The 9,319-nt window shown below is 38.1% G+C and overlaps 2 protein-coding genes across 2 annotated transcripts; both read left to right on the forward strand.

Annotated features, from left to right (window-relative positions):
• LOC140981105 (protein KINASE OF THE OUTER CHLOROPLAST MEMBRANE 1-like) lies at window positions 1-2,880 on the forward strand. The gene is made up of 5 exons (XM_073447361.1): window positions 1-93; window positions 433-799; window positions 884-975; window positions 1,069-1,542; window positions 1,833-2,880. Exons 2-5 carry the CDS (start codon window positions 437-439, stop codon window positions 2,761-2,763), a joined length of 1,860 nt encoding a protein of 619 aa, XP_073303462.1. The 5' UTR covers window positions 1-93; window positions 433-436; the 3' UTR covers window positions 2,764-2,880.
• A 4,838-nt stretch (window positions 2,881-7,718) lies between these two features.
• LOC140981559 (uncharacterized) lies at window positions 7,719-8,558 on the forward strand. Its single transcript, XM_073447992.1, has 2 exons — window positions 7,719-8,076; window positions 8,221-8,558. Exons 1-2 carry the CDS (start codon window positions 7,719-7,721, stop codon window positions 8,556-8,558), a joined length of 696 nt encoding a protein of 231 aa, XP_073304093.1.
• The last annotated feature ends 761 nt before the right edge of the window (window positions 8,559-9,319 follow it).

Here is a 9,319-nt window from a genome sequence, read left to right on the forward strand (position 1 = left end):
GTTTTCTTATATNTAGCAGCGCATAGACATGAATTTCTGATGAAACCGAGGAAGACGACTGTGAGCTAGAGTTGAAGATTGAGTTATTCCCTGGTATGAACCCTTTCTTTACCAAACTCAAAAAGGAGATATGAATTTTGGAGATTGTGGTTATAGGAAAAGGATCTTTGTTGGGTCATGCTTAGTTGGTTGCTGCGTTTTTCTCGATTGCTTCCTTTTTTTTTATTTCAACACCTGAAGTATATATTTAACCATTCGACCAGAAGTAGTAGTGGATCGTTGCCGTTAAAATGGGGATAGCCAAGGACTATGTTTTATTATCCATACTAAAGTTACTATAAAACTTGGTTCTATTAGTTTTCTCTGTATTCCAAGCTTATGGCAACGGCAGAGATTTCAGCTTATATATATTTTTTGTCATCAATATTCTAGGAAAATGGCTGGACAAGTTGCTAATCGACCAGCATCTCCATTTGATTTTGAGATTATTGAAGGAGATCCCGGTGACAGCAGTACCGTCATAAGATCATCTAACAGGATAAATCCATGGATTGACCCTGCCAAAATCAAACTCGGGCACAGGATTGGTAGAGGGCCTTTTGGTGATGTTTGGCTGGCAACTCATCATCGTTCATCAGAGGACTATGAAGAGTATCATGAAGTTGCTGTTAAAATGTTACGGCCCATCAAGAAAGATAGCATCGGAGATGCCTTGAACAAGTTGGATTATCTGATGTCCAAATGCCAAGGACTCGAAACAGTTTGTTGGCTTTATGGACTTTCTGTTATAAATAAGAAAGTGAGTTTGTTGATCGAATTTGCATTATAATGCCTAGAATCTGGTTAGTCACGATATAATGTTCAGTGTGTTAATTTCTTCTAGATATGCATCGTAATGAAATTTTACGAGGGCTCACTTGGAGACAAAATGGCTCGACTTAAAGGGGGAAAGCTGTCATTAAGTGATGTTTTGAGGTTATATCTATATTATTAGGAAATAATCTTTTAATAGTGTTGCATGATAGTGTTTTGAAACTTTTCCGTCTTTCCCCGTTATTATTTCTATAGATATGGAGCAGATCTTGCTCAAGGAGTAATGGACCTGCACACTAAAGGGGTTATTATTCTGAATCTTAAACCTTGTAATTTCCTTTTAAATGGGAATGACCAGGCCATTGTTGGGGATGTTGGTATACCATATGCGCTGTTAGGGATATCATTGCCAAGTTCAGACATGGCTCGAAGACTTGGTACTTCCAATTACATGGCTCCAGAACAATGGGAGCCGGAAGTAAGAGGTCCTATATCTGTTGAAACTGATTCATGGGGATTTGGTTGTAGCATATTGGAGATGCTAACTGGAGTTCCACCTTGGAATGGCAAATCTGTTAATGAAATGTACAAATTGGTTGTAAACAAGCAAGAAAAACCTCCTATTCCCAGTGGGCTTCCTCCTGCAGTTGAGAATGTCATTATAGGTTGCTTTGAGTATGATTTCAGGGGTCGCCCTGTAATGGCAGATATTTTGCATGCATTTAAAAGGTATCTTCTGTTATTGTTGTTTTGCAATTAATCTAACGAAAGAAAATATTCCTCTAGGGCTTTCAAAGTACCTTACATGTGCTAAGATAATTATCAATCTCTTTTATACAACATTGAAGTGCCACTCATGCAAGGAGTCTGGTAGTAGAGTTTTAATGTCAAGTAAATCTGTAGGACCTTTTTTTTTATTAACTTTCAGATTCATGTACTTGCGTGAGCCGATCTCTGCTAAATTTTTTTCTCTTTCTGGTGATTTTTTGAGACCAACTTCTATTTTGCTGAATTAACAGCTCACAGAATGCAGTCTATCAGGATGGAGTCTGGACAGGAATTGGAAGTAGAATGATTAGGGATAAACCAGGTGGTGTTGGTTATACTGAATGGTTTCTTGCGAAGGATCACCTTCAAGTGCTTGACACCGTTCGATCTAGGAAATCACCTAACTCCCACGACCTGGTTAATATGAATATCCCAGAGGGGTCTGTAGTTGGTCTGGAACATGACAGTGACCAAGATGGTTATGTTTTAGTGAGGGTGCATGGCATCCATGACCCGATAAGAGTTCATGTTTCCACATTAGAAAGGGTCACATTTGGACTGGCTGCTGGAGATTGGGTTCGATTGAAGAAAGAAGATAAGAAGCATTTACGTGTGGGTGTTCTTCATTCCATCAACCGTGATGGAAGAGTAGACGTTGCATTTATAGGATTAGAGACTCTTTGGAAGGGTAACTACTCGGAATTACAGATGGCAAAACCTTATTGCGTGGGGCAGTTTGTGAAGCTGAAATCCAGTGTGTTTAGCCCTCGGTTTGAATGGCCTCGAAAAAGAGGTGGGGAGTGGGCAACAGGGAGAATTTGTCGAGTGCTTCCGAATGGCTGCCTCATAGTCAAGTTTCCTGGTAGATTGACAATCGGTGATGAGAAGAGCAGTTTCTTGGCTGATCCAGCTGAAGCAGAACTAATTTCATTTGACACTTGCCCCACCGTGGTTAAGAAGTATCAACATCTAGAAGATTTTCACTGGGCTATCAGGCCTATACTGATTGCATTAGGTCTATTTACTGCAATGAAGTTCGGCTTTTTCGTTGGTAAGAAAGTGGGGAGATCAAAGGCAAAGAAAGAAAAAGCTGGGGTTCAAAATGAGAATCAAACTCTGGATGGACAGAATTCCAGCAACACTGCATGGCGTCCTCCAAAGGTTGCTAACATTTTCAGATAAGGTGTCACCATATCTGAAAAACGTCACTTATTGTACAGTTCTTATATATTTTTACAATGAACCTTCTCTGCTTCCGACCCCGGTTCCCTTTTCTCTGCGGTTCTTTACTTTGGACTGGAGTGGTCGAAATAGTGAAGTTGTAAATTGAATATGTGTGTTTCCTTTACCTCTACTATGTCAGCTTGTGGTAGTTCGTGTGCGCCTTTTTCGATTTCCTGTTAGTTACTGTCAGCTTTATTATACACGTACACGACTAAAATAAACGAATTACAGTATGTATTCGGACGTTTTGGAGCCCAATATACAATAGCTTCTGTAAAAATTAAGTCAATAGATTTTCATATGCATGTAATCTCATTTCCCTCGAGATTCTTATGTCGAGGATATTATTGCGTATACTGACACATGGAGTAATTGCCTATTTGGTTTTCAATGTTTAGGAAATTTTCAGTTTAGGCCTTTTCTTTCGCAGTGTTCTAATTTAGTCCTTTCCGTTCCCAGTTATGTCCAAATTCTCATTTTACTCTTTGTTTTTATTTTTTAAATTTTAGTACGTGACGTTACACTTATCGAACATGTCCAAAAGCATAAGACTACGTAAAGTTTTCAACTTATATATTACGGAGCTTTATGATACATCATGCTTCTAAAGATAAAATAAATTTTGTACTTTTTTAACCAAAATGTTATTGGGTCGTGTCTACCGGGTTTTACAGGCGGTTTCTCACAGTCCTACCACATAGTCGCAACTGATGGTTCTTGATGCAGATTCTTTCAACAACATCTAGCACAACCTTGTTTCGTTTCGTACCTCAAAGTGTATGATAATGAAATTAATTTTTAAAATAATATGAGGGGGTAAAAAGTTTGGTAATTTTATTCGGATATATTAATATTATTAAAATAGTAACCTCATATAAAAAGAGAGAAACTTGTTTAGTTATTTATCGGACAAAGAGAAATACTACACATTTATTTGGAAGAAATGAAGAAATGGCCAGGAACTTCAACTTCTTTATGCCTTCATTTATAGAAGTTCCATCGGATTTGAAATTCAGACTTCAAATTTGTGAATATTTTTTTGAATTATTGATGCAATTTGTGGCCGACAATATCTTGTAGTGAGCATACCACTTAGTTAGTGGTTCATCCACCATTTAGTGGAGTTGTTGGCTCATATGTCACCTTTAACTTTGTTGAGGAGTCTTTTGCTTTGTTGTGGTCATTGAGGAAAGTGTAACTTATGTGGTTCCTCACTATTTGGATTTGTATCCGTATTATGTTTTCGGTCTAATCTGGACCGAAAACCCTTCCCAAATTCTGGCTTTTTTGGTTCGGGCATTATAGGCAGATTATTTTTGTTCATCTTCCCACATCAGTAATGTTACATAATTTCCAGCGATTTTTTTCTCTACGCGACAGCTTGCTATTCCACAGAAGATTATTTTCTTTTCATATATATATTATGCAAAATTTGTAGTCTTACTATCATAATATTCAAATTTTGATAAAACTTTATTCAAATTTTGATAAAACTTAGATGGAAACTTGACTTTGTCAATTTCAGTGAGGCAGACTCATAATCCTCATACTCTTCTAGTGGAGATTTCGTCTTTAGTGAGTGGTGAAGCAAGATATGTTTCATTCTCTGGAGGACTTTTGATGAAATTCTGAATATTCGTGTATGTTCTACTTATCTTGATGAAGTGCAAAGCTTCATGTGAGCCTTTTCTCGCGGATTCTAGTGCTGCCTAAAAAAATAGAGTTCCAGAATATCTCATCTGGACAAATAATCATTATTTGCCCATATTTCATAACAACTTCCAGAATCCACTTACATAGTGCATATATTTATGGAGAAACTGGGTGATGTGGTATAGAGTGAGGTAAGAGCTCCAAATTCATACCATAGATTGCCCTCCTTAGCATATGAATTTGTTTTCATCCATACCCTCATATGTTTTCCTGCTATATCAACCCAAATTTTGGTTGTGTTGATTTCTATTCTGATTTTTAATTTCTCTCAGTTCTGCTGATATGTTTGAAATGGAGAAACTGAAAACTCATTTGTATTAACCTTAGATTTTTCCTCGTCTATTTGAGGTCTAAGGTTGATCTCTCTCTCTTCAATCCCGAGGTGAAGGATTGACCGAAAGCTCAAGATAAGGATCCGAAGATTCAATTCTTCCTCGAGCCGACTTATCTAAGGATGATCCCGACTTAAAACTTATGCAAGGGGTACTTGAATTCCCTGCTCCTGTAATATAACTCTGTACTAGAAAACTCTTTTTTTTAGAAGCCAATGATTTATGTAAACATGTAATTCGATCAGAGATAGTGCTCTTACCAACTTGTTGTAGCCTACCTGCAACTTCTGCATTTATGAAAAGCTTATTAAACTCGTTTTGGCATACTTAGTAAGCTACGTGAGTAGCTTCATAGTCAATCCAGGGTCAGATCATTGGCATGATCTTAAATGGATATTTTGATATCTCAAGGGCTCTCTTAATCTTGGTCTCGGATTTAAAGACATGAATGATGAATCAAGAACAATCACTGCTTTATTGACTCAGACTTTGCCGACATTATTGATTAAAGAAAATATCTTATTGGATATATCTTTACATTGAATGATACCGCCGTTAGTCAGAAAGCCATGTCGCAACCGGTTGTAGCACTATCGACTACATAGACATAATATATAGTCGTCATTGAGGCAATTAAAGAAGAAATATGGTTTAAGAGGTTCATGAAGGATCTGGGACTAAATGAGGATAATAATGATATTCATTGTGACAATTAAAGTGTTGTCCATCTATCAAATAACCATAAATAATACTAGAATGAAATGTTAAGCCTCATTGTATATGCACGCAAATAATTGTGTAAAGCGTAGAAGAGAAAACAAGATTTTACTCGTAAAGCAATTAAAGCAACAAACTTTGTACTAAAGTATAAATAGTGAAATAAAAAGAAAAAAAAGAGAGAGAATAATTGTTGACTCTACTCTCATATCTTCTTTGTTCTTCTTCCAAAATTATCTACTCCCACTGTGAAGTCTTTTTCCTTATCGTGTTAACCGCTCGAGATCGAATCAACTGAAGTGGTGCTCTAAGATTGGTGCTCTCGTCTTCAATGGCGGAACGAACTAGGATTGCTCGATTGGAGGAAAATCTAGGGAAGCTCGCTGCACTTCAGGAATCGTAGGCGATTCTTATTGAAAAACAGAATTTGAGTCTCGATTCATTGACGACTTCGGTGAAGGAGCTTATAGTTGGATTACATGCACTCGACGGTAAGGTTGAGAAACAATGGAGATGACATCCTTCGATGTCGATGTAGACTCCACAACCACCTCCTTAGTCCCGATCGGACATTGCTCATGAGTTTCCACAATTCTATAAGTCGATGAGTGCGGATATTCGGCGGTTTTCTTGAGAAAATCCCTCAGCTTGGGTTGCGTGAATCCAGAGGTACTTTGGTTACTACCAAACACCCGTACCTCAACGCTTAATTGTTTCTTATTTTCATTTGGATGGGGATTCTTTGTATTAGTTTGATTGGATGAGTCGAAATGGTTTGGTCCACGGATGTTCGGAATTTTTAGTTGCGATCACCACTTTTGGTCCGTCCGAGTATGAGGATCATTTCGAGAAGCTTAGTAAGCTCACACAAAAAAGAACTTTGGCTACCTATCAACATCAATTCGAACAACTTGCTAACAATATTCTAGGAGTGCCAGAATATGTATTGATTAGTTGTTTTTGTTGGAAAATTTTGATGCTTAGTGAATGAAAATTAAGCAAATTAATCAATGCGTTTGATTGAAAAAATTCGAAATGAAGAACGAAGCTTAATGAACGAATATTAAGTTCGATGGTTCTGAATTAAACTCGAAACAAGTTCATCGAATGTTGAAAAAACTTCAGATGAGTAGTCGGAACACGTAAGGGACAAAAAAAATCGATTGTGAACAGTAGCAGGCGCGCATGTGCGCGCGCGCGCGCATGCCAGTGGCAGGCGCGCGGAGCTCAGGGATCTTGGCAGGCGCTGCCAAGAGAGCTCGGCAGCGCGCGCGCAGGGGTGCCTGCACGCACCCCTTCGTGCTGTTTCGTGTCCCTTCGGATTTTTCAGCCATGTTTTCATTTCCTTGGCATTTTTTGATGATTATGGTCAGTTACAATGGTCAAGGGTCACCAATATGAATGAAAGACCATGTCTTTTCACATGTAAAACATTAAATATTGGTTTATTGAAAATCAAAAACACATATAACATCATTTTGCATCTTCTTCCTTCTTCAACAAGAGAGAGTTCATTCATTTCCTTGTGATAGAACTTGAATATTTGAGTGCTCATTATTCAAGTATTGTAGTTATATCTTGGTAGAAGATTGCCACCAACTCTAGCACATTGTGAGGGAAAATTCTTCTTAAGGTGAAAGTGTTCAACACTTGCATCTACAAAGCCATTTTCTTTGTTTTCTTCTTGCTTTCCTCTCAAATTTGAATACCAAAAACAACAATCTTAAGAAGAATTTTGGATTTTTATTCATTTGCAAGAAGAATCTCAATGGCATCATCATCTACAACATCACATGCAACCGTTGCACCAGGAGAGAAACCGGAAAAGTTTTCTGGTGCGGATTTCAAAATATGGCAACAAAAGATGCTCTTCTATCTCACAACCTTGAGTTTGTCAAGGTTCTTGAAGGAGGATCATCCCACCGTTGCTGAAAACGAGACAGACACCAATAAGAGGGCCGCTTTGGATGCTCGGAACCAAAGTGATTTTTTGTGCAAGAGCTACATCCTTAATGGACTTGACAATGCATTGTACAATGTGTATTGTCAAGTCATGACCGTCAAAGAACTTTGAGATATGCTTGACAAGAAATACAGGGCGAAGAATGCGGATTTGAAGAAGTTCATTGTTGAGAGATTTTTGGATTCAAGATGGTGGACTCAAAATCTGTGATGAGTCAAGTGCCAGAATTGCAACTTATCTTGCACGAGATTAATGCGGAAGCAATGAGTCTAAGCGAGTCCTTCCAAGTTGCTGCTTTGATCGAGAAACTCCCTCCGTTGTGGAAGGATTTCAAGAATTATTTGAAGCACAAAAGAAAGGAGATGAGATTGGAGGATCTCATTGTGAGATTGAAGATAAAAGAGGAGAACACGAACCCCGAGGCCAAGGCAAGTAAAATGGCACCAAGGGTGAACATTGTTGAAGCAAGTTTCAAAGGAAAGAAAATGAAGTTTGAGAAGCAACCACAACAAGGCCAACAACCACCAAATAAGAAGAAGTTCAAAGGCACATGTTATAACTGCGGAAAACCGAATCACATGGCTAAGGATTGTAGGAAGCCAAAGAAGGAAAATCCTTAAGCCAACGTAGTTCAAGAAAGGTCGGTACCATTTGAATTTTCTCAACTTGATTTATCTGCAATTATTTTAGAAGCAAATTTGGTGGAAAACCAAAATGAATGGAGGGTTGATACTGGAACAACTCGACGCATATGCTCCAACAAGGGGATGTTCTCCACATACACTCCATCGATCGGGAGAAAACTATACATGGGGAACTCCGCTACATCTGAGGTGGTGGGCACCGGAAATGTGGTACTGAAGATGACATCGAGTTGGGAAGTAACTCTTGTTGATGCACTTCATGTACCAGACATAAGAAAGAACCTCGTGTCGGGGTCTCTGTTGGTCAAACACGGGTTTAGACTAGTATTTGAGTCTAACAAGGTTGTATTGACCAAGAATGGTCATTTTATTGGAAAAGGATAACTCGATGAGAACCTTTTCAAGTTGAATGTAATGGCTATACGCTAAAATGTTGTTGAAAGTAATAAAGACAAAAGTTCTATTTACTTACTTGAGTGTTCTCATTTATGGCATGTTCGTTTAAGACACGTAAATTTTAATACCTTGCAACGTTTAATGAAACTGGAATTATTACCTAAATACAACGTCAATCCAACACACAAATACGAAATATTTGTTGAAGAAAAAATGACCAAAGCGCCTTACCACTCGATTGAAAGAAGTACAACTCCTCTAGAACTAATACACACCGATCTTGGTGATTTAAAGTGTGGACAAACTAGAGGAGGGAATAGATACTACGTGACATTCATTGATGATCATACGAGGTACTGTTACGTATATCTTGTGAGGTCTAAAGATGAAGCTCTTGAAGCATTCAAAGGTTATAAGACCGAAGTTGAGAATCAACTAGGCAAACAAATAAAGAGGGTTCGAAGCGATAGAAGGAGCCAATACGGAGCACCGTTTGATGAATTCTGCACATATGTGGGTATAATTCATGAAACGACTGCTCTTTATTCTCCACAATAAAATGGCATTGCCGAAAGAAAGAATCGAACTCTGAAAGATATGATGAATGCTACGTTAATAAGTTCAGGATTACCCCAAAACTTGTGGGGGAAGCAATACTATCGGCTAATCACATCCAGAACAAGATACCCCATAAGAAAAATGACGAGTCACCTTATGAATTGTGGAAAGGTCACAAACCATACTACAAG

This window comes from Primulina huaijiensis, chromosome 7, assembly GCF_012295235.1.
Source record: "Primulina huaijiensis isolate GDHJ02 chromosome 7, ASM1229523v2, whole genome shotgun sequence".
NCBI classification, from domain to species: domain Eukaryota; kingdom Viridiplantae; phylum Streptophyta; class Magnoliopsida; order Lamiales; family Gesneriaceae; genus Primulina; species Primulina huaijiensis.

Bases quoted from the DNA above. Each gene is read 5' to 3' on its own strand.
- LOC140981105 (XM_073447361.1), top strand. From the start codon at position 437: ATGGCTGGACAAGTTGCTAATCGACCAGCATCTCCATTTGATTTTGAG. The intron at 800-883 runs GTGAGTTTGTTG...AATTTCTTCTAG, and splicing joins TTTCTGTTATAAATAAGAAA to ATATGCATCGTAATGAAATT. The intron at 976-1,068 runs GTTATATCTATA...TTATTTCTATAG, and splicing joins TCATTAAGTGATGTTTTGAG to ATATGGAGCAGATCTTGCTC.
- LOC140981559 (XM_073447992.1), top strand. From the start codon at position 7,719: ATGGTGGACTCAAAATCTGTGATGAGTCAAGTGCCAGAATTGCAACTT. The intron at 8,077-8,220 runs GCACATGTTATA...CAATTATTTTAG, and splicing joins AAATAAGAAGAAGTTCAAAG to AAGCAAATTTGGTGGAAAAC.